General features: G+C 50.0%; 2 protein-coding genes across 3 annotated transcripts in view; one reads left to right on the top strand and one right to left on the bottom strand.

Annotated features, from left to right (window-relative positions):
• UBN1 (ubinuclein 1) overlaps positions 1–14,182 on the top strand; it is a 36,265-nt gene extending 22,083 nt beyond the window's left edge. Inside the window, exons 13-18 of one of the 2 annotated variants that reach the window (XM_008696861.2) lie at positions 5,534–5,584; positions 5,685–5,727; positions 6,906–8,225; positions 9,152–9,395; positions 9,666–9,755; positions 11,958–14,182. In XM_008696861.2, coding sequence (XP_008695083.1) covers positions 5,534–5,584; positions 5,685–5,727; positions 6,906–8,225; positions 9,152–9,395; positions 9,666–9,755; positions 11,958–12,007 — 1,798 coding nt within the window. In that variant the 3' untranslated portion in view covers positions 12,008–14,182. The remainder of the gene's footprint in view (positions 1–5,533; positions 5,585–5,684; positions 5,728–6,905; positions 8,226–9,151; positions 9,396–9,665; positions 9,756–11,957) is intronic. The other variant, XM_008696862.2, reaches the window with a different exon arrangement.
• A 152-nt stretch (positions 14,183–14,334) lies between these two features.
• Positions 14,335–23,125, bottom strand: part of PPL (periplakin) — a 43,004-nt gene continuing 34,213 nt past the window's right edge. Inside the window, exons 16-21 of the mRNA XM_040634443.1 lie at positions 22,220–22,413; positions 20,859–21,009; positions 19,997–20,080; positions 19,212–19,328; positions 18,651–18,743; positions 14,335–17,811 (exon numbers count right to left, since the gene is read on the bottom strand). Coding sequence (XP_040490377.1) covers positions 15,148–17,811; positions 18,651–18,743; positions 19,212–19,328; positions 19,997–20,080; positions 20,859–21,009; positions 22,220–22,413 — 3,303 coding nt within the window. The 3' untranslated portion in view covers positions 14,335–15,147. The remainder of the gene's footprint in view (positions 17,812–18,650; positions 18,744–19,211; positions 19,329–19,996; positions 20,081–20,858; positions 21,010–22,219; positions 22,414–23,125) is intronic.

Genomic DNA, 23,125 nt, shown 5'->3' with positions numbered 1-23,125 from the left:
TTGCTAGTTGTTTGTTGGGGAGTTTTGCATCGGTGTTAATATGGGATATTAGTCTGTAATTTTCTTTTCTTGTGGTGTTTTTGCCTGGCTTTGGTATCAGGGTAATGCTGGCTTCATAGAATGAATTTGTAAGTATTTTCTCTTTAGTTTTTTGGAAAAGTTTGGGAAGGATTGGTAGTAGTTATTTACATAATTGGTTGAATCCCCCCGAAGCCATCAGGTACCAGGTCTTTCCTTTGTCAGGAGATTTTTGATAACTGATTCAGTCCCCTCACTAGTTACAAGTCTAGTCAGATTTTGTATTTCTTTGGGAAATACAAAAAGTCTTGGTAGGTTTTGTGTTTGTAGGAATTTGTCCATTTTAACTAGGTAATCCAATTTGTTGGTGTGCCGTTGTTCATAGTACGCTCTTAGAATCCTTTTTTATTGTAGAATCAGTAGTAACATCCCCACTTTCTTCCCTGATTTTGGTAATTTGAATATCCTTTTGAACATTTCTTAGTCCGTCTAGCTAAGGGTTTGTCAGTTGTATTGATGTTTTCGAAGAACCAACTTTTGCTCTTACGATTTTTCTCTATTGGTTATTTCGTTTTATTTACCTATGCTCTGATCTGTATTTCCTTCCTTCTGCTTGCTTTAGGTTTAACTTATTCTTTTTCTAGTTCCTTGAGTTGTAGAGTTAGGTTGTCGATTTGAGATTTTTTTAATGTAAATGTTTATAGCTGTAAGTACCTCCTTAGCATTCTTTGCGCCATAAGTTTTGGTATATTGTGTTTTCCTTTTCATTCATCTTTAAGTATTTTCTAGTTTCCTTTGTGATTTTTTTCTTTGATCCATTGATTGTTTAAAAAGTGTTGGTTAATTTCCACAAATTTTGTGAATTTTTCAGTTTTCCTCCTGTTACTGATTTGTAACTGTATCTTCTTGTGGTCAGAGAAGCTTCTTTGGTATCTATTTAAATCTTTCTTTTTTTTCCGGATTTTATGTATTAGAGAGCTCAAGCAGTGAGGAGGGGTGTAGAGAGAGAGAGACAAGCAGACTCCCTGCTGAGCAGGGAGCCCAATGGGGGACTCGATCCCAGGACCCTGGGATCATGACCTAAGCCGAAGGCAGACGCTTAACTGACTGAGCCACCCAGGTGCATCTATCTTTTTAAATCTCTTGAGACTTAATTTGCGACCTAACATATGGTCTGTCCTGGGAATGTCCTGTATGAACTTGAGAAGAATGTGATTCAGTTGTTGGGTAGAGTGTTCTGTGTATGTTAGATCTAGTTGGTTTACTGTGTTAAGTTTTCTACTGTCTTACTTGTCTTCTGTCTGCTGTTCTATCCACTGTTGTGAGCGGGGTACTGAAGTCTCCAACTCCTATTGTAGAATTGTCCGTTTCTCCCTTCAGTTCTGTCAGTTTTTGCTTCCACTGCAGGAATGGTTATAATTATGATATCTTCTTGCTGTTTTGAAGTTTTTATTAATACATAATGTTCTTCTTTGTCTTATAATCTTTCTTGATTTAAAGTCTATTTTGTCTGATATCAGCATAGCGTCCCCTGCTCTCTCTGGTTATTGTGTGGAATACCTTCTTCCATCTTTTTGCTTTCAACCTGTTTGTCTTTGGGTCTCAAGCAAGTTCCTTATAGACAGCATTGAGTTGAATCATGTGTGTTTATCCATTCTTCCAATCTTTGTTTTGATGGGAAAGTTTAATCCATTCATATTTAATGTAATTACTGATAAGGAAGAGCTTGCTTCTGTAAGTTCAATGACCTGTAAAAACACTGTTCCCTTAAAGTTCTGTCCCCACTTTGGTTGCTGATGTTACAAAACTACATTTTTAGACATTGTGTGCCCCAAAACATAAGCTAATAATTTTTTAAATGCATTAGTGTCTTAAATTATGTAGAAAACAAGATTTGGAGTTACAAACCAAAGTTACAGTAATACTAGCTTTTATACTAGTAATTGTTTTTTTCTTTAAATGTATTAGTCTCTTAAATCATATAGAAAATGAAAAGTTCAGGTACAAATCATTGTTAGGAGAATGCTAGCTTGTTTTTTTAAAGATTTATTTGAGAGCGTGTGCACAGGCGGGGTGGGGGCGCTAAGGGAGAGGTAGAGAGAATCTCAAGCAGATTCTGCACTGAGTGTGCAGCCTGATGCAGGGTTCGATCTCATGACACTGAGATCACGACCTGAGCTGAAATCAAGAGTCACTCACTTAACTGACTTAGCCACCTGGACTCCGAGAAAACTAGTTTTTATAATTGCCCTTGTATTTACTTTTTTGAGATCCTTATTTCTTCACGTGGTTTTGAAGTACTGTCTGGTGTCCTTTTATGTGACCTCTCAGGGTGTCCTTGAGCAGTTCCTGCAGGGCAGTCCAGTGGTCACGATGTCCTTCAGCCCTTGTCCATCTGGGAATATCTTCACATATCCCCCACTTCTGAAGGACAGTTTTGCTGGATATAGGATTCTCGTTGGACCTTTTCTTTTAGCACTTTGTGTTTTGTTTTGTTTTTTTTTTAAGATTTTATTTATTTGACAGCCAGCGAGAGAGGGAACACAAGCAGGGGGAGTGGGAGAGGAAGAAACAGGCTCCCAGTGGAGGAGCCTGATGTGGGGCTCGATTCCAGAACTCTGGGATCACGCCCTGAGCCAAAGGCAGACGCTTAACGACTGAGCCACCCAGGCGCCCCTCTTTTAGCACTTTGAATATATTAGCCCACTGTCTTCTGGCCTCCAACGTTTCTGATGAGAAATCTGTTGATAATTTAATGTGATGATTTACTTCTCTCTTTGGGCTTTCAAGATTCTGTCTTTGTGTTTTAAAAGTTTGATTACAATGTTTGTGTGGGATTCATCTTGGAGTTCGTTGAGCATCTTGGATGTGTATATTCATCTTTTTCATGGGGGGGTTGTTAGCCAGTATTTTTTCCACTGTTCTCTCTGCCCTTTCTGCCCTCTCTTCTCCTTCTGGGACTTCTGTAGCAGGTGATGTCCCACACGTCCCTCTGCTCTGTTCACTTTTCTTTAGTCTTTTTTCTCTCTGTTCCTCAGACTTGGTGATTTCCATTATTCTCTGTTGCTCACATCTGTGTTTTAACATCTCCAGGGAATTTTTCATTTCAGTTATTGCACTTTAAATCTCCAGAATTTCTTAATTTCTTTTTAGGTTTTCTGTCTCTTTATTGGTATTTCCATTTTGTTCATATAGTCTTTTTTGACGTTGTCCACATCTTCCTGTAGTTCTTGAGCATCTGTAAGACCATTGGTTTAAAGTCTTTGTCTAGTGTATTTGCCATTAGGTCTTTTTCAGGGAGAGTTTCTGGTTTTTTTTTTTTTCCCTTGAATGGTCCATACTTTCTGTTTGTTTGTATGCCTTATGATTTTGTTCTGTGCATGTGTGTGGAACACTGGACATTTGAATCGAAGGTGCTAATTCTAAAAATCAGATTCTCTCACTTCCCCATAGTTTACCTTTTTTTGTTATTATTTTCATTGCTTGGATTTTTTTGAGATATAATTGACATAAAACATAATATTAGTTTCAGGCGTACAACATAATGGTTTGATATTTGTATGTGTTGTGAAATGCCCATCACGGTAAATCTAGGGATCATCCATCACCTCACATAGTTACAATTTTTCTTTTGACAAGAGCTTTTTTTTTTTTAAGATTTTTATCTATTTATTTGAGAGAGAATGAGAGAGAGAGCATGAGCAGGGGGGAGGGGTAAAGGGAGAGGGACAAGCAGACTCCCCGCTGAGCAGGGAGCCCAATGCGGAACTCAGTCCCAGGGACCTGGGATCATGACCTGAGCCGAAGGCAGACACTTAACCGACTGCGCCACCCAGGTGCCCTGACGAGAACTTTTAAGATTGACTGTCTTAGGGGCAGCTTGGTGGCTTAGTTGCTTAAGCATCCAACTCTTGATCTCAGCTCAGGTCTTGATCTCAGTGTCATGAGTTCAAGCCCCATGTTGGAGCCTACTTTAAAAACAAAACAAACAAAATGAACACCTGCCTGGGTGGCTCAATTAGTTAAGCGTCTGCCTTCAGCTCAGGTCATGATCCCAGGGTGCTGGGATGGAGTCCCACATCGGGCTTCTTGCTCAGTGGGGAGCCTGCTTCTCCCTCTCCCTATGCTTCCCCCCCAACGCTCGTGCTCTCTCTCTCTCTCTCTCAAATAAATAAATAAAATCTTAAAAAAAAAAAAAAGATTGACTCTCAGCAACTTTCAAACATACAGTTTAACTATGGCCCCCATTCTGTATATTGTTTTTGTTTTTGCGAAGGTTGTGGGCAGTCTCTGTGCTTGGGAGCAGCCTGCAGTGTAAACTTAATGTTTTCCCAGGTCTTGTCTGAGCCCTTCCTTAGGCATTTGTAGTCACTTTCTCCTTTTTCCCCGTATACACAGTTATTTTGAATGTTTTGTTTTTTAATATCTCTCTCTAGAAAGTGGGAAAATGAACGGTGAAGGAGGGGAAAAGGGCACCAGTTTTTCAAATCCCTGGAAGTCACCTCAGCCAGAGGGGCAGTGGCTTGCCACAGGTGGGTGGTTTGGGTGGGGGGTGGACAGCTGTGGCTGCCCACCTCTTTTTCTGCTTCTCTGTGATGAAAAGCAGCAGTCAGCAATCAGAGTACAGATTCCCGATACTTGGAGGACAGAGTCATTTTTGCCCACCCTAGTTCCTGTAAGCTGCTTTGGGGACATATGTACGGCTGCCTGCCATAGGGCTGGGGACAGAAGGCTGCAACTGTGCTAAGAGCTGCAATTGACTGCAGTTTACCCAACCCTATAAGTTGTCAGCCTTCAACATGCTCTAGAATTCCAAAATACTTATTCTATTTTAAGATTTATTTATTAGAGAGAACGCGCGTGTGCGAGGGTGTGAGGGGCAGAGGAAGAGGGAGAGAGAGAATCTCAAGTACACTCCACTTTGAGTCTGAGCCAAAATCAAAGAGTCGGATGCTCAATCGACTGAGCCACCCAGACACCCCCAAAATAGTTGTTTTAGATTCATTCAGTGCTGTTGTTGTCCAGGTGGGTAGATAATTCCCAGTGCTTCCTATTCCACCATCTTCCCAGAATCCAAAATAATGGAGCCTTTCTTTGTCTGTGTCCCTTCTTTAGGTGGACTTGCTCTTTTATTTACAGATTGGGCATCTGAAAGTGCCTAGGGAGGGGTGTAAAGAAAATTCTCTTGTGTTTCCCTGGAAAAAGACATGCTGTGGTCACTCCATATTTGACTCTTGGAAGGGATGAGAATCAGCAATAAGGAAAGCACTCCTGCCTTTAGGAGAAAAATCACTATGAGAAATTTTGGGGCAGTGCCATAGCTTTTTTGGGTCACTCCTAGACGGTTTGCTTTCAAGTGGACAGTGTAACCACTGTAGGAATTAAGCTCATCAGGTTACTGACATTTAAGGTGTAATAGCCACTGAATACCAGGGATGGCAGGAAAGCTCTAGAAGTGGAGTGCCTGCCTTCAGGGGGTTTCCGCAGACTGCCAAGTGTTCTCTGTCTGTTTCAGGACTCTGTTTAAGGAGAGCAGACGAGGCCACGGGCACTTGACATCAATCCTGTGAGTGTCTCAGTATTTTCTCTTCTCAGGGCAACTGTTATTTTCACCTCCTTTGTGTGGATCTCCTCTAAACCTTTTCTGTGTTCGTTCCTTTGAACAGGGCCAAGAAGAAAGTAATGGCCTCTTCCAAAATCAAGATGAAGGTGAGTCAGCCCACTTAGGTTATGTGCTGTTCTCCTTTCTCACCAGCCATGTGTATGAAACCTCTTAGGCGACTGGAGCAGCTCACTGAGCTTTGCTGGGTCTGGGGGACAGCTCTTCAGGATGGCACCCTTGAGGCTGTCCAAGAGGCAGCCTGGCCCACCACAAGGGCCTGAGGTTGGCAGGGCAGAGGCCTGAGCGGGCCACTTAGTACCTTCCAGCCTTAGTTCTAGGAGACAGTACCCACCTGGCCCGTTCCTGGGGGGCGGGGATGGTGGTCGGATTTAAATGAAGTCTTCCTGACAGCCCTTGGAGGAGTGAAGAGCCCCTGCAGATGTGAAGGTCTTACAGTGTGATGATACTCCTTTCGTGGAAGAACACTGCTAGCCAGGTGCGGTTCGCCTGGAGCTGCACCGGAAGGGACAGATGCCTTTGTTGTGTTTGCCTGGCAGAGATGGAGGGAACTGAAAACCATCTTAGGCATTGCAGAAGCCTTTCAATGTAGTAATAATGGCTGTTTTACTGAAATTTTTAACAGCCCATGAGGCTTCATAGTGTCCTTAACTGTACATAAACAGGTCCATGAGAATAAGCTGTGTAAATTCTGTATTCTAAAGTATCTGTTGAGATCCTACAGTGTCTCAGACAAACTGCCTTAAGCACGTGGGATGTGGGAGTGATGAGGTAGACCCTGCTCCCACTCCCATGACAGGACTCTTCCTTTGCACCCAGCTGAGGAGACAGACGCTGGAGAAGACCAAGGAGGAAAAGAAAGCCAATTTAAGGCAATTCTCATGCCATGCATCATTTTCTGATTGCAGCCAGGAGAACTCAGAGACAGTGTGAGGCCAGTAGGGAGAGCATGTCTTTGCTCGAGTCTTATACTTTTTCAGAAACAGAGAAGAAGAGTTTCTTTGTGGGTGGATGGGTACTTAGCAAGAAAACATGCCTGGTAAGCCCAGCCCCAGCCAGACAGACAGGAGCCAGAGGGGGTGAAGGAGTTCAGCACTTTCATGTCCAAGCAGGCATGGCAACCTCTCTCTTCCTGTCTTGTATTGTGATTGTACAAGAAGGCCTGGTTCTTTGGGCCTTGTGGTGTTCTCACATTTGTGTTCTCGCACAGGGCCAGTGTTAGCACCTTCGGACATTTCTAAACATCAGAATTTCTACTTTCCTTTAGGAATCGTCTACTAAGCCCGATAAAAAGGTTTCCGTCCCACCAGGCCAGATTGGTGGCCCCCTGGCTTTGCCTTCAGAACACCCAGGAGGAGGCCTGAGCACTGGGGCTGCAAACCGGGAGCTCTCAGCCCAGGCACCTGGCAGCCTTGCTAATCCTGCTCCTATCAACCTGGAGGACTCATTGGATGGAGACTTGATCCGTAATTCAGCCTCCTCCTTGGAGGTGGTGTCTAAGGAACTGGCTGTGCTGAGCAGCAGAGCAGGTGGGAGCTCTGAGTTCCCGCTTCCGGCACCCTCAAAAGCACCTGCAGAGAAGATGGTGGGCGTCATGTGTTCAGAAGAGAAGAGGAACTTTCCAAAGCCCAGCCCTTCTGCCCCGTCAGCCTCTAGTTCTCTGCAGTCTCCCCTCAATTTTCTGGCAGAACAGGCTTTGGCACTGGGGCAGTCCTCTCAGGAGAAAAAAACAGACAGCTCTGGCTACAAAGAGCTGTCTTGTCAGGCCACGCTCAGCAAGGGCCTGTCAGAAGTGCACCAGTCCAAAGCAAAGCACCACGGCTTGCCACGGACGTCTCCTGCGCCCCAGGTGGCAGCTCCTGTGCCTGGCCCCCAAGTCAAAGTTTTTCATGCAGGCACTCAACAGCAAAAGAGCTTCACCCCTCCAGCTCCTTTTGTCAATAAGCTCCAGGGCCCAAAGCCTTCCTCCCCACAGTGCCATCGTTCCCTCCTCCAGCTTGTGAAGACAGCAACCAAAGGCCAGAGCTTCCATCCTTCCACGCCGGCCTCTTCAGGAGGCGCACCAGCCTCCAGCAGCAACTCTCATAAGACCCCAGCCTCGTCCTCCACCGCCCTGAGCCATCCAGCAAAACAGCATTCATCCAGCTCTTCAGGGCCATCTTACAAGAATAGTCCCTTTGCCAGCTCTGTCTCTAAACACGGGGTTTCTTCTGGCAGCTCTTCCTCTGGAGGAACACCAGTCCAGAGCTCTACTTCCGGGAACCTGCTCCCCGGTGTACAGCCTCCCTCCACAGGACAGTCTGCCAGCAGGCCTGTCCCAGGCTCTGCGGTGAAAAAACCACCTGTTTCCCAGAAGCTGACCCTGGTGGCCCCTCCGGGTGGTCCAAATGGAGACTCCAGTGGTGGGACCCAGGGAGTGGCAAAGCTACTGACCTCCTCCCTGAAGTCCAGCGCGGTTAGCAGCGTGACATCGTCTACCTCCTTGCCAGTGAGTGTCCTGGCACAGCAGCCCACCCCCCGTGGGTCTTGTGGACAGGGCCGCTTGCCTTGCCCTGCTCGGAGAGTGAGATCTGACACTGAAGGTCAGGTAGGAACAGTGAGCCTGGAAATTGGAAGGAGGACTGGGCTTCCTGTTTGCAGGTCTTTACTTTTCTGGTGGTAGGAATCTTAGGAGAGCCTGAAATTTCTGAGGCTGAGCAGAGGGAAAGGACTTGTTTGCAGGGTTGCTATGATCCTGGCTGGTATAGGACGAGCCACAAAACTCCTTTCTGTCCAAACAAGTAAATGAAAATGCTGTCACCTCTGAGATCGTCAGCTTTGTGGAGATGTTCATGCCCCAGGAAGATCAGTATCATGGAAGAGTGATTCTTTTGGTTGGGTTTTAAATGACTCTGCAGGTCAGACAAAGGCAACTTGACAGAGTCTAGTGGTTAATGAGGCTTGCCTGTGGGTAATTTACAAGAAGTTTGGATGCAGGCTGGGGACATGGGAGAGAGCAGTTGTTTTCATTTTTCCAATATATAAAAAGGTTATGTGGTTACAAAGATGAAACTGTAGAAAGGTATGTTCAGCAAGGTCTCACCTGCCTCTGTCCTGTCCTACCTCCCCTGCAAGGTGACTATATTCCTTAGTTCCACTTTTTTCCTGTTTCTTTCTAAAAACAAAGATCAATACATACAAATACATGTGTGTATGTTTTATGCATATAAATATGGACACACCAGTGTTGGTATATGCCTACATCTGTGGATGTCTACAGAAGATATCCTTCCTTTCTTGCACAAAGGAGGCATATTTAATACCCAGCTTTTTAAGTGGACACTGTCCTAGGAGCCATTCCATGCCAGTTTAGAGACTGTTCTTTTCCTTCCTCTGGGGCAGCAGAGCACAGGGCACCTTCATAAGGTGTGGTTTACACGTGGGTCCCCGCCCTGCACGTCCGCTACCAGCCTTGGTCTGTGAGTGAACTGCGGATGGAGCTGGCGTTCTGACTATGCCGTGTTTCCTCCCCAGAAAGGAACGAGTGGGGCTGTGCTGCTGGCCAGCTCCTCGCCCTTAAATCTGCTGTCTGCATCCTACAAGTCTGGCAGCCCGAAACTGCCCGGAGCCATGAACTCCAACTCCCTGGGGATAATCTCCCAGTTTCCCCTCCACGTGCTCTCCTTCAGCGCCGAGTCCTCTGCCAAAGCAGGGGTTTCCAAGGATGCCATCGTCACGGGTCCTGCCCCTGGGACATTCCACCACGGCCTCAACCATAGTAAGTGGTGCCTTCCTCTCTCCTCATGCTGGAGGAGAGCCTGTGCTGTGATTGATGAGTTCTGTTGTCATGTGGTGGGTTCCTGTGTTTGTCTGGTGTGTGACCATGGGCAATGTTCCTGGGAACCATGCTGAGCCCCCCCTCCCCTTGGGGTTCTCACCCAGAACCCGTCCAGTGGGTTGTCTGGGCTCTCGACCACCGAAGCAGCTTTTCTGTTCCTGTCTTCAATGTGTGTGTTTTGTTCTTTTCTCCCCTCCTGTTTTCTCTCAGGTCTCCTGGCTGGCTTGCACTCCAGCCCACCCCGTGCAGCGCCTCTCCCACACGCTGCCGTGTCCACCCACATCCCGCAGAGTCTGCCAGGTAATTGCCAGGTGATCAGAGTGCCATGCACCCCGTACGCCATTCTGCTTCCCACCCGTTAGATGCCTTGTCTGCTGCAAGGGAGTTCAGTGTCTTCAACTCGTTGTTATTGTGTTGTCCTGGTTTGTGCTTCAAGGCTCTGGCTCTTTGGGTACTCAGAGAGACTGACATAGGCTTCCACTTTGAAATTTCCCCTCGTTCCCCACTTGGAACTGCCACTGGGTCAGCCTTACCATGTGTGATCACAGGGGAGGTTGTAATGGCCTGTGTTGGAGGCAGGGGAATTCCCTTAGCTAAAGTTGGTGCTCACATCAGTGCTAATATCCAGGAGCTAACTGGGGGCACTGAAAGGCCTTTACATTGAAGCTGCTGCAACTTCCAGGTGCTGCCAGCTATACTTTAAGTGAAAGGGAGAGCCCAAATAGCAGCAAGGTCACAGGGGTAGGGTCTTAGGAGGGACCCTAACCTGTGATGCCAGCATGTATGCCAGAGAGGAGCATCTTTCAGTTGAGTTCAGGGGTGAAAGCAGATGTTAGGGAGCACAGCAGGACCTGGCAGCATTCCTTTTTTCCTGCTGTTCATCTCTGTAGATAGATTTCAGAAGGGGGTGTGGTATTGGTGTGGGAAGGCAGCACAGACGCCCCAGCTGGCACCTTCCTAGTAAGTGATTGGCCTTGCCTTGTGCTGGAACATGATTCTTAAATATGCCTAATGGGACGCTGCTGGGAAGCCTCATGGGATCTTGGTTTTGGCCTGCTGCTCTTCTTGCTTACTACTCTAGACCTGCTCCAGAGAGGACCAGGGAGGCTACACCAGCCAGGGGAAAGCCATTCTTCAGGAAGCTGAGCCTGGGTAGCCCTGGTGCACAGGTGCCAGGGTGGGAATAAGATAGGGAGCTTGCCTGGCTGGGCATGCCTGTGGCCTGATGCCTCCCAAGTCTGTGTCTGCTTCCAGATTTGCTGTGGGTCTCTGGCCCCAGTGTCCCTAAGGCTGACACATTCCTAGTGAATGCCAGAGGCCATCTGGGCATAACAATAGATTGAAATTTTTCTTTTTTTTTTTTTTTTTTTTAAGTTTTTAAGGGGCGCCTGGGTGGCACAGCGGTTAAGCGTCTGCCTTCAGCTCAGGGCGGGGCGCTGTCTCTATCTCTATCGAATAAATAAATAAAATCTTAAAAAAACAGTTTTTAAGATTTTATTTATTTATTTGACAGGGAGAGAGAGCGAGAGAGGGGACACAAGTAGGGGAGTGGGAGAGGGAGAAGCAGGCCTCCCGCTGAGCAGGGAGTCCGACTCGGGGCTCGATCCCAGGACCCTGGGATCACACCCTGAGCTGAAGGCAGATGCCCAACTACTGAGTCACCTAGGCACCCCTGAAAATTTTCAAGATGGAAATTTTGCTTCTTTAGAGAAAGGACCCAAGGGGCTAAGCCTGTATCAACAATGACTCCATTTTCCTCTAGAGAAGCCGTAGCTACAGTGGACTTACTCCGCAAACTGGCGACTGCTGTAGTAGCTAAGAGGATAATGTGGGGGTCACAGAGACACCTAGGTGAGAGTGTGTGGTTTGAAAGATGGCACTGCCTCTGCTTGCTTTTGGGAATGTCGCACTTTCAAACAGAAACAAACTAATTGAAGAGCCTTTGGAAATGTGACTGTTGGCCTGTGGTATTTTCAATAACAAAAAAAGGAAAAGCACTTTGTTGTACCATCTCTGTCTCCTTTAGACCTTCTTCACGTTGGAGGATTCCACTGAGTGGTTGTAAATGAAAAGCTGCCTGCGTATTTCAGCTGTGTGACTATGTCTGCTTTGCTTTCTTTCCCATGCAGACTCAGAATGCTAGTGCCTTTGAACCTGTCTTTATAGGGCCTGAGGGTTTTGATGGTGAGAGAGCGCTCATTGCTGCTTGAGTGGAGTCCAGCGTGCCAGGGGATGGTGGTGGCAGCGGAGAACAGAAGTGGCTCTGGGTGTGCAGACGCAGCAAGCAGCTGCCTTCACAGAGCTCAGAGCGCCTTGCACACAGCGAGCCGCTGCAAGTAGCAGGGCACTCAATCTCAGGGGTTTGGGGGCTCATGAGAGCCTTAGAACACTCAGTGTTCGGGGGCTTTTGCTATTTAAGTGATCTTGAGATTTTGTTACTGCCACCTTAAGGGAATCAGAAATCCTGAAAGACTTGTGTCGTTTTTGCTTATTCTTTTCCAGATGCTTCTCAACTTCATGGAAAAGGGCCCGGTGTACCACGGAAATTGTGACCTCTTCAGAGGAAAGGCCCGACTAACTTAGGTCTGGGCGGAAGCTGGACAAGTAGGTCTCAGAAACTGGATAATCACTATGCTCTTTCTGCCGATCGGTTTTCTTCTGGAGAAGGTGTGAGTGCTAAGTGGAGCGTCTCTTGGCACTGTGATGTGCCTTCTGTTAGGGAAGCAGCCCTGGGCCTCTCCAGAGGCACTGACTGGCCTGGTGCTCCGGGCTCCGCGGCTCTGTCATGGACAATCGTTGGAGGGGCAGCTGTGGGCTGGGGCGCGTGCTGGGTCACGACCGAAGCTCTGGTGTCAGGGCGGAGCAGTTGGCACACGTGCTTTAAATCCACCTGACCCCTGGCATTTGGTCAGAGTACCTCATGGTGCCCTAGTGGTCAGGGACTCCTGGCCACAGTGGGATCACTGGATGGTCATGGTGTCCGTCCCATCCTCAGGCTGTGTGCTCAACAGGACAAAAACCCAGGCTAACACACAGCTGGGAGACTTACCTTGTTTTTTTGTTTGTTTTTTGAAAAATATTCAGAACACCTAACGTGTGCTCATCGTGGTGGGGGCCAGCTTTTCTGCTGAACGTGACAATGAAGCTCTTTCAGAGAAAAGACCTTTGTAGATTCAACAGTTGTGACAGGATTTTTAAAGACCCTTATTTTGGTCCAGATTTCATCATTACCATTAATGCATTGGATAGAATGGGACTGCTTTTCGCATGTCATATTATAGTAAGACATAATTCCAGTGCCTTTATGGTGGAGCAGAATTAGATACACGTCCATTCAGCCCTCTGAGTGGATCTCAGATAAAGACTTTTTAAAATGATATGTCTGTATTTAAGACATAGCCAGTTTGAGTTTTTTACAGTTGCACATCATAATCTGTGCCGTCCTGACTTGAAGGTCATCTGGGCCCCCAAATCCCAGGTCCCAGTACAGCCAGGGCCCCCATTTTGTTTTTTCAGAGTTCATACAGGTGGACCGCAGAGCCCCAAAGCCCTTCATCTCTTGGAGGGCCAAGGATATGAGGGGTTCCAAGTCACAGACATTCCAGTTTGTTTTGTTTAGAAACCATCCTCAGGCAGAGCTGCGGGAACAGACCTCTGTGAAGCGTCTGCCAGGTAGAAACAGGCTTCGCCGTCCTGGAGCTCTCCCGACAGCAGGGCTGTGCGTTGACTTAAGGGTGGCGCGCCGATGAGCTTGGAGAGTGCGTTCGAGTCAGAGTAGGACTGCTACCCCGTAGTGCATTCGGCCGGTGGCCGCTTCACAAGGATGGTTAGGGCACCTGCCTGTCCTGTGAAGTGTGTACCACAAGGTGTGTGAACCAGCTGCTTCAGCTAAGTGATTGCAGATGTTGAGTAATGCGCCTTCTCAGAACGTACATGTGTGTGGAGACACAGCTCTCTTGGTTCCTGCCTTCCAGGGTACAGTGCTCAGTAACTCACAGTTCATGCAGGGGTTTGCCCGGTTTCCAGCGGAGCAACACCTCTGTCAGCTGTGTGGCTAGGCCTCTGCTGTTTTTTGTGGGTTTGTTTTTTGGTTTTTTTTTTTTAATGTAAGAACCAACATGTGTTTCACATTGGGCTAGAGTGGATTTCCTTATCCCTTCATTATATCTATTTTTTGCAACTTGGGTTTCCAGTTTGTTTACAGAATAGTCTTAGGTAGTAGCAAAAGAGCCAAAGAAGAGATTTGTATTGCTGAGCTCAGAGCCGTGCAGAGGCCGCCTGTGAACACTGAGCAGTGGGAACTCTCCAGGCTTTTCCACCTGAGAACACCCAAGGTCCCTTCCCTGCAGCGCTCCCTCCTCCCCATGTACCATTGAGTGTGCAGCTGGAGCAGAATACCCTCATTTTTAGGAATCTAGTGATGCCTCTTGCCTCAGGGAAACGTTTCTTTGATGGGGAGTTTATGAGATTTCTTTTTCTTGTTTATGCTTTATTTGTGGTAACGAAAGAGTGAATGACTTATACAGCCATGGCCGGGTGGACCGGCAGGCAGGGTGGGCTCCGGGGCCGGGGGCTGCGGTGCTGCAGGGCTGCCCTTGGTGCAGCCGCTCCTGAGGTGTGAGAGGGGCTGTGGCTTTTGTGCGGCGCGACTATGTTGGTGTTGGGGGGTGGTGTGGAAATGGTTAATCTTGTATAAAGCAACTCAATAAATTGTTTCAAGGTTTCCAGAACATTCTTTCTCTTTTTATGTTTTTTGCCACTAATTCTTCTTCCCCTAGGAGCTGGTGGATGTGGAATGTCCAATTTGGCCAAAAGCCAAGAGGGAGCAAGGGAAATAATAAGCCTCACATGCAAAAGAAGAAATACCATGAAATTAGAATCAAGCCACCAGGTGTTTATTTTCGTACTATAAATAGCACTCCCTAGCCCCATTTTCTTATGTAATACATGAGATAACAGAGAACGTAAAATTCATTTGGTGAAAAATCAAGTGTATAGTTAGTATACCTAAATACCAATGGGCTAAGAAGACTTGTAAGGCACTGAAACTAAGCCTAACAGCAACATAGTCCTTTATGAAAATAATTTCAGAACCACCACACAGTCTCTGATGGTGTGTTTTCCTGGGACAGTCTGGCTGACAGTTTACCTTCACTCTTCCACCGAAGGCCATGCATTGTTCTGGCTTCTTTGTGCCTTTTCTGCCCTAGAACATGGATCTGTCTCACCAGGAGGCCTCTGACAGAAAGTCTGCTCTCAGCCAGAACCTGGGGGGATGTGAATGCAGGTCAGCAGCCCTGAGGGGCCCAGTCCTTTGATGTACAGAAAGGTGTGTGGAAGGGAGGCCTTTCTGCCCAAGTACCCCTACCTGGCAGGGGGGTGAAGGCTGGTGCTCGGAGTGGGGTTGTCTGCTTCAGTCATCATGTGTCATGTGCTTTAGTTTTTCGGGTTGCTTCCAGGTGTCACACAAGGAGTCTATTGATGGAAGTGTGTAGGAAAAGGGACAGAAGAGGGGCATCTTGGTTGTCTGATCATCAGAGGACGAAGCAGGTCCCTCACCCGGGTTGAATGACAGTGATGGCTTGGGGGACGTGCTCAGCTCTACACAGGTCAGAAGTCTGCACAGGGCCGGGGAGGAGAAGACATGGTGGTACTGGGTAGGCTCCCAAGAAGACAGAGGGCTGGGCTGTGCCTATTTCTGCCCGGACACCAGGACAGCCAGCTCCTGGATAGACATATCCTTGTTGACATATCGGTCATACTGAGCCGGGGTCAGCCTTCCTTTCTGCAGGGCCTCTTCAATGGAGAACTTCCTGCCAGACTTTCTGTCATGGATCACGGAGGACTCTCCACTAGGACCCTTCACCGATATTTCCTCCCAGTCACACTCCTGGCTCCTGAGTTTGACAAACATGTTCCAGTCGATGAGACCGGCCCGATGGGCTTCCTCCGGGGACAGCTCCCGGCCCGTATCGGGGTCGATGACCACGATGGACCGCCTCAGGTGGTTCTCCCTCTGCTCCCTCTTGACGGCCACGGAGCCCAGGCGCTTCTGCAGCTCATCAATCTCAAGGTCTTTGTCTTTGGAGAGTCTCTTGAGGTCGTCCAGTTCTCTCTCCAGGGACCACAGTCTGGAGTCCAGGTTTGTCCCAGAGTCCGCCGTGGTCATGTTTCTCAGGTCTCGTGTTTCTGTTGCCGCCATTTCAATTTCCGACTGGAGCCTCCGGGTCTCGAGCTGCAGGCTCTGCCGCTCCAGCTGCAGCCTGTGGTTTTCTTCCCTTAGGAAGTCCAGCTCTTTGGAGGACTTGGAGTTACAGAACTCCAGCTCCGACAGCTTGGCTTCCAGCCGACTCACTTCCGCATCCAATTCCCTCTTGCTCCGGCTCTCCTCCTCCAGGCTGTTCTTGAGCTTCTGGATCTCTTGTTCGGTGTCGCCTTTCTCCACCTGGATGCTTTCGGAGAAGACCACCTTCTCCTTGACCTCCATCTTCTCCAGGTTGACGAGCTTCTTTTTCAGGGTCTCGAGCTCGCTCTCCAGGACCTGCCGCCGGTGCCTCTCTTCCTCTAGCTGGACTTTGAGCAGAGAGTGTTCCCTGGCCTGCTGGGGGTCCTGCTGCAGCACCACCTTCTGCTTGAGGGTCACCTTCTCCCGGGCCTCCCCCTCCTCCTTCTCCAGGTCGGCCAGGCGCTGCTTCAGGCGCTGCACCTCCAGCTCGGCCTCCCTGCGAGCCTGCCTCTCGCGTTCCAGCTCCTCCAGCTGGCGTTCGAGCTCAGCGCGCCTGCGCTGCAGCCGCCGCAGCTCCCCACGGAGGTTGTCGATCTGCCGCAGCTCCATGTCGATGCTCTCGGTGAAGGCGTTCACCTCAGCCCGCAGGCTGGGCTCCTCCTCGTACCTGACCACCTCCTGCTGGACCACCCTTTCCTTCACCTGGGACAACTCCTCCTCCTTCTGCCTGATCTTCTCCTCCTGGGAGGCCCTCTCCCTTTCCAGATCCACTTGTTTCTTCTGTTCCTCTGATAGCCTGGCCCTCAAAGACTGTACTTCCTCTTTGGTTTGGGGGTCTTCCTGGAACTGGAGGATCTCCTGGACCACCTCCTTGGTCTGTACCTGGGGTTTGGTGTCTTTCAGGGACTGGATCTCTTGCTTCAGCTGGTAGATTTCTAAATCACACCTTTCAATGAGTCTTGTCTTGTCCACAATCTCCTCCCTGAGCCTCTGAAGCTCCTTCTCCATCTCAGGGTCAGTCTTGTACTTGATGACTTCCTTCGTCACTTCTTTGACCTCTACCTGGGGGCCCCGCCTCCTGAGCGCCTCCAGCTCACTCTGATAGCTCTTCAGCTGCTCCTCGGCCGCCCGGTACTTGCGCTCCTGCTCCACGAGCTCCAGGCGGAGATTGGCTACTTCCCTCTCCGCCTCGGGGTCCGGCCGGACGATTTCCCGCACTTTCTCCTGCACCAGCACTCTAGCATTTTCCTCCTCCAAGGCCCAAATCTTGCGGAGCAGCTCAGTCTTCTCCCTCTGGTTGGCACGAGCCTTGGCCTCCTCATCCTCATACTGGTGTTTGAGGTCACCGACCTCCCTCTCAGTTGCCACATCCTTTTCCACCTTGAGCACCTCCTTCACTGTGATCTTCCCCTCTGCCATGGCCCGCTCCTTCTCCAGCCTCTTGAGCTTGTCCTGGAGGAAGGTCAGTTCCTCCTCACGTTCCTCCCTGAGCTTGCCCTCCCGCTGCCGGACCTCCTGCAGCTGCCGGTACTCTGCCTCCAGCTGGGGGTCATTCTGCAGCTTCACCACCTCCTTCTCGGTGACCTTCTCCTGGGCCCGGTTCTTCTCCTCGGCCAGGGCCGCAATGCGCTGCTGCAGGAGGGCCACCTCTGCTTCCCGGGTGCCTTTCTGCCGCCTCAGCTCCTCCAGCTCCTCCCTCAGCTTCAGGACCTCGTCCTCCTGGGCTCTGTCCGGCTCGATGCGCAAGACCTCCTTGACCACGTACTCCTGCCCCCCGTCCCTGGTCTCCTGCTCCAGGGCGTGCAGCCGCAGCCACAGCGTCTCCAGCTCCTCCTGCAGCAGCTGGTTCTTGTGCTGCTCCTCCACCAGGGTCTGCTGCATCTGCTGGAAGCTCTCCTCGAGCGCAGGGTCTGGCACCTTCTTTAGCACTTCCTTCTTCACCACCGATTCCTGGGGGCTCCGCTTCTGCAGAGTCTTGATTTCTTCCTGGGCGCTCTTGACCTCCTTCTCCAGCTGCTGTCTTCGCTCAATCTCCTCATCCAGCTCCTTTTGGACTTTCCACGTCTCCTCCACTGTGGAGCCTGGTGTGCTCCCCTGCAGGATCTCGTGGCTCGCTCCCACCTCTGGCTGCTGATGAGGAGAAGACAGTGGTTAAAGCTGGACACTCTGCCTGGCCTGTTCCCACCTGGTAAGACTGCACCTCCGTCACCTATGAACATGTCAGACAGGTTGTCCTGTGACCGCCAAGGCTCCCTCAGTGCCGAGGCCACTAGAGTTTTAGGGTTACTTTTGACAATGTTAAAAACAAGTAGTTTAGGTTTTTTAAATGATAAAGTATTTTACAGCCACAGAAGAGTGTGAAGTGAAACCACAGTCTCCATCCTCTGGTCGTGTTTCCAGAGGCTGTGGGTCATCTTTGAGATGTATTTGTCCTGCACAGATGGCTGTCCCCTGTTCTGCACTTAGTAGAGACAGAGAATTCCACAGTGGTGCTATTTCATTTTCCACTGTGTGGACAGACAGACGTGGGCTTCTGAAAATAAGTTACCTGCTCCTGGGCACTCAGCAAATGTTTGTGGCATGTGTGTTACATTCACGTCAACAGAGGCGGGGGCCAGTACTTGGCCTGGTGCTGTCCAGCCATGTTAGCAAGCAAGGGACGCTGCCACCAGCTCACAGACTGTTTCTTGGAAGCAGAATGAGTCTTATTTCTCACCTGCTGGCAGAGTTTTGAGTAAAATATCTTATTTAAAGGGGCTCCTAGGTGGCCCAGTGGGTTGAACATCCGACTCTTAATTTCGACTTTGGTGGTGATCCCGGGGTCGTGGGAGCGGGCTCCGAGCTCTGCGAGGAGTCTGCTTGGGATTTTCTCTCTCCCTCTCCTCTGCCCCTCCCCCATCTCTTTCTCTCTCTTGCTCTAAAATTAATATAATCTTAAAAAGAAAAAATGTCTTACTAAGACCCATTACCTGTCTCAGAAGACTCAGAGCAAACTCCAGATTTTGCAGCCTCTGTCTGTTGATGGCGTTGACTTCCGTGAACTTGGCAGCAAGAGCCGCTTCCTGCAGGAGAGTAGTTAGCAAAAAGAAGTCAGCAGGCTAAGCAAGAGCGAGCTGGACAGTGTTTGGGAAGTCTGGTTTGGGGACGGAGGGTGGCTTCTGGCCTCTTGCTACCTGAAGTTGGACTGCGGTCTCAGCTGGTGGAAAAACTGAATTTAGAGGGAGAAGGCAAAGTCCCTGTCTCTGCGCTGTGATGTTCTGGTGTATAGAAGGAACTAATAACATCAGCCCTCCAAAGTGAGAGCCTCCCAAATCCACAGCTCTGGCCCAGATACCTCCGGCAGCCTGTCTTTCCACGTGTATCAACATTGCTGCCCGAGAACAAGTGTTATCTTTTCTTACTGAAGCTGTTTGCATCCAGGAGGGCTTCTCAGCCCAGTTTCCCTATTGGGGTGTACATTTTGGAGGCCTGCATGCCGTGCTCCCTAGAGACCCCGGCAGCTCCAAGAAGGCCCAGCCCACAGAGCTCACCTCTTCCCTCACTTTGGCAGCAGGGGAATGGAGCCTGGCTCTCTTGCTCACGTGGCTGCTCCTTCCATTCTCCAGATCAAGAAGAGACCTTAGCTTCTCTGCTTCTAACTCATAGTCCTGGGTGAGAGAGAGGCATGGTAGAGGGCAAAGGCAGTGGAGTCGGAAATGTGCCCGTTGCAGCTGACCAGAAGTCTGCACAGCTGCCAGGAGGTTTTCAGAACCATCGGTCCACCAGCAGCACAGAGCTGTGTCCCTGAACAACCTAGGACACAGCCAAAAGTGCCAGCACTTGCCCCTTGCGCCCCACACAGTGCTCCCCTCCGGCCCCGAGCGTGACGCTCTGCTGCCTTCACTGATTGCAGTGCCGTAAGCCGTTTCTCACCGTGCTGCCTTCGGATCCCCCTTCTCTGTCCATGTGACAGCTCTGTCATCCAGCAAGTGGATGAAGGATAACTCGCCTGGCCGTTTCTCTGCTATCCGCCATTTAGGTGATTTCTAGTCTCTCTGTTTGGCTTTTGTAAATAATGGTGTTACAGCGATTTTGTTTATCCTCCATTGTTCTTCTTTGGTAATTTTTCTCTTGAGGATAAATTCTCCCTGTGTACTGCTCTGAGCAGTAGAAATCCCTTTTCTGGTAGTCAGTGTCTGGTATCATACTGTTTTCCCCAGGGTTGTGCCGGCTCACAGGATGCCTGCCGTGCCTGGCCCGGTGTTCCTCTGTCCGGCTCACCGGGCGGGAAAAGGCCCTGCCGAGTCTCTCTTGGGGCAGGAGCTTCACGGCTCACCTTGACAGCTTGCTGGTACTGCTGGGAGTGGGTGCAGACTTCGTGGACTTCCTGTTCCCTTCTTGCTATCTCATCTAGCAGGTTCTGTAAAACAACAGAGACTTTAAAAATCAAATTAAAAAAAAAAACTTGATAGAGCAGCTGGATTCCTTAGAATCTGAAATTATTCTTCTGTAGCACAAAGTGTAATGTAATGAATGGCTTCCTTGTGTAACTGTTTGTCCCGGAAGGCAGCTCTCCGGCCCTGTGAAGAAGGGCTGGGAGGATAATGTCTTTGCCCAGAAACCAGTGTTTACTGAGTGCTTCAAAATGTCAGGCATTGGTCTCCTATCTTACTTAGATTATCTCATTTAATCTTCCAGCGCCCTGTGAGGGAAGCACCGTCATTGTCTCCCGTTCAGGACTCCGAGGCAGAGGGAGGTTCAGTGACTTGCTGCCCATGGGGACACGGCTAGTAGGGATAGAACGTGGCTTTACATCTAGGCTGTTGGGGTCCTGTGTCTCTTGTCCCTCACTCCAAGACACTGCTGCTTTCCAAGGAACCGGGCCTCTGAACTCTGGACACGGGACCTTTCACCACGAGCGCTCCCCTGTGTGGCTGCAACCATTTGCTCATTCAGCCAGCCTGCTCTGGTAGTCCATGCTGGGCCAGGCCCCGGGCTGGGCACCAAGGAGGGAGCGAGCCCACTCTCATCCTCAGAGTTAGGTGCCGGGGCTAGGCAGGGCTGGGGTCCCTTGAGGACACAGCTCTGCCAGGCCTTTGCCCTCCCTCCCACCGGGGCAGGTGGCAGCCACTGCCTGGCTCCCTTCCACGCCCCCCCATGCCACTGTAGGCCTGTGAACACGGAGGCAGCCACCCTACCTTCTGATTCTTCAGCTTGGTTTCCATCTGGCTGAGGCTGTCTGTCTCCTGCGGCTCGTAGCTGGGGATTTGGGACAAGAACTGGAGCACGTGGTCGTAGCCACTGCGGTAGTCGTCATATGCGGCCCTGGCGATCTGCAGGCTCTGGGCCCTAGGGAGACAAAGCCCATCAGGCCTCTGCCACAGTCAGCAGATGCCTCCTATACCTTTTCAAAGAAGTCCTCTCCACTCATTGTTTAAAAGCAGGATCAAATATAATCTAACAAGATAACCTAACCAGTCCCCAAAAAGAGGGTGGTTAATGAAATTATGGAATGTTAAGTTGGAATACACTGCAGCCTCTGTCAAGGACAGGTAGGTCCACGTGTACTGACCGGCAGGGACGCCCGCAGTTATTATAGGACCTCAGTAACCCCCAAGTCCAAGGAGAAATCACAGGAGATGCTAGGAAACCTGAACTCACTGAAAATAAAAACATTCACATTTGTGGGACACAGCAAAAGCGGCGCTTAGAGGGAAATTTGCCGTTTTCAGTGCCTTTATTGGAAAAGGAGGAAGCTGTCAACGATGGGGAAAGAACTAATAGCAGCAGGAAATGGTAAAGAACAGATGCCAGTGAAAGAGGAGACAAAACAGGAGAGAAGAGGACTGAAACCAAAGCCAGTTCCTTGAAATGGTCGGTGAATTGATGAACCTCACAATGGTCAGGAAGGAAAAAGAATATGTAAATAAAATGAGAAAAGGCAGAACATCAGGAACGAGGGAGGGGACATCCCCTCAGGTCCTGGAAACAGTGAAAGAACAAGAGGGTATTAGGAACAATTTTGCATCAGTCAATTCACCCACTGGAGGAGATGGACAAATTCCTTGAAAGACACAAGCTCCTGGACCTGCTCCAGGAATCAGATAACCCAGAATAGCCTGGTACCTGTGAAGAGGTTGAATTTGTTGTTAAAATCTCACACACCAAAAACAAATGACTTGCAGGCGTGCGTGGCTCCTCCCTGGTGAATTCTATAAGCATTTAAGGAAGCAGGATCTGTATGAGCTCCTCCGGAAAAGAGTAGAGGAGGAGGTCATACCTACTGGCGCCTGACCCGACAAAGCGTAGGGCAGGAAAAAGCAAGACACGGTCCCTGTTACATACCTGCCCCGGATCCTCAATATTTTTGGAAGGGGACACGAACGGGTAGCCATGCTTGCCTTGGGGGATGGGCTGGTCATTATAATCACCTTGAGTTTTTCAGTTTGTAGATGTCTTATTGCTTTTTTAAACAAGAGACTTTAGAAAACAAGCAGCCTTTGGCGGCCTGAGCGCAGACCAGCGAAGTGGCGGCTGCTGCCCGCCCACGGCTCCTCACCTGAGCTCAACCTGCTGGCGGAGGTTGTCGGAACGCTGGCGCAGCTTGTGCACCTCGGCCTCCTGGCGCTCCAGGTCGGGGCAGTGCTCCTGGAAGCGGCTGGCCAGGGAGCTGGAGCACTGCTTGGCCGCCTCCAGGTTCTGCTCCACCTCACCGAGGAGGGACTTTTGGGCCTGCAGCTCGGAGGCCAGGGCCTGCAGGGGCGGAGAGGCAGACAGTGGCGCTGTGGCCAGAGCTCCCAGGGATGAAGGCAGCGCTGCGCCAGCTGCCAGAGCCTCCTGCGTGGGAAGGGACTACGGCTTTGCCTCTGCATTTCTCCTTAAACCTGGTGGTCGTTTCTGCATTGTTCTGTTTCGTCACAATGAACACAACCCGGAAAACCTGACATCTAAAACCCTGCAGTCGGTGGCGTGTGCCTGGTGACATCGCGCCCAGGACCAGAATGACCGGATGCTCTCCAGCCGCAGGGCCTCAGCTCTGAGGTGAGGATCTCCACGTGAGGACCGGTGTGTGAGTAAGGGGCCTCCCGAGGGCTCACACACTTGAATGCCCACAGCAGTCAGGCAGGCAGACACACGAAGCAGCCCAGGGGCCACGCAACAGAGAAAGCAGATGCTGGGGCTGGAGGCAGCCGCCGCTGACCTGCTCCACGAGCGTGCCAGCCCAGGGGGCCAGATCTGCTCGTCCGGAGACAGTGGAAGTCTGGGGGGTTAATGTGGCTACTTCACTTTAAAATCAGGCACCTGATTTCCACAAGCCCCCCACCCCCCACCCCCGAGCAGCTGGGATTCGTGCGCGGCCCTCCATTTGCAGCTTCCGATTGGGCACACTGCGGCCTTTCAGAGCCTGGAGACTCGCTGCCCTGGTACTCGGGGCCTCAATCCCCATCTATTCAGAGGCAGTGGG

This window comes from Ursus maritimus, unplaced genomic scaffold (assembly GCF_017311325.1).
Source record: "Ursus maritimus isolate PB19 unplaced genomic scaffold, ASM1731132v1 scaffold_2, whole genome shotgun sequence".
Lineage (NCBI taxonomy): Eukaryota > Metazoa > Chordata > Mammalia > Carnivora > Ursidae > Ursus > Ursus maritimus.
This window is presented reverse-complemented; position numbering and strand designations above follow the sequence as displayed.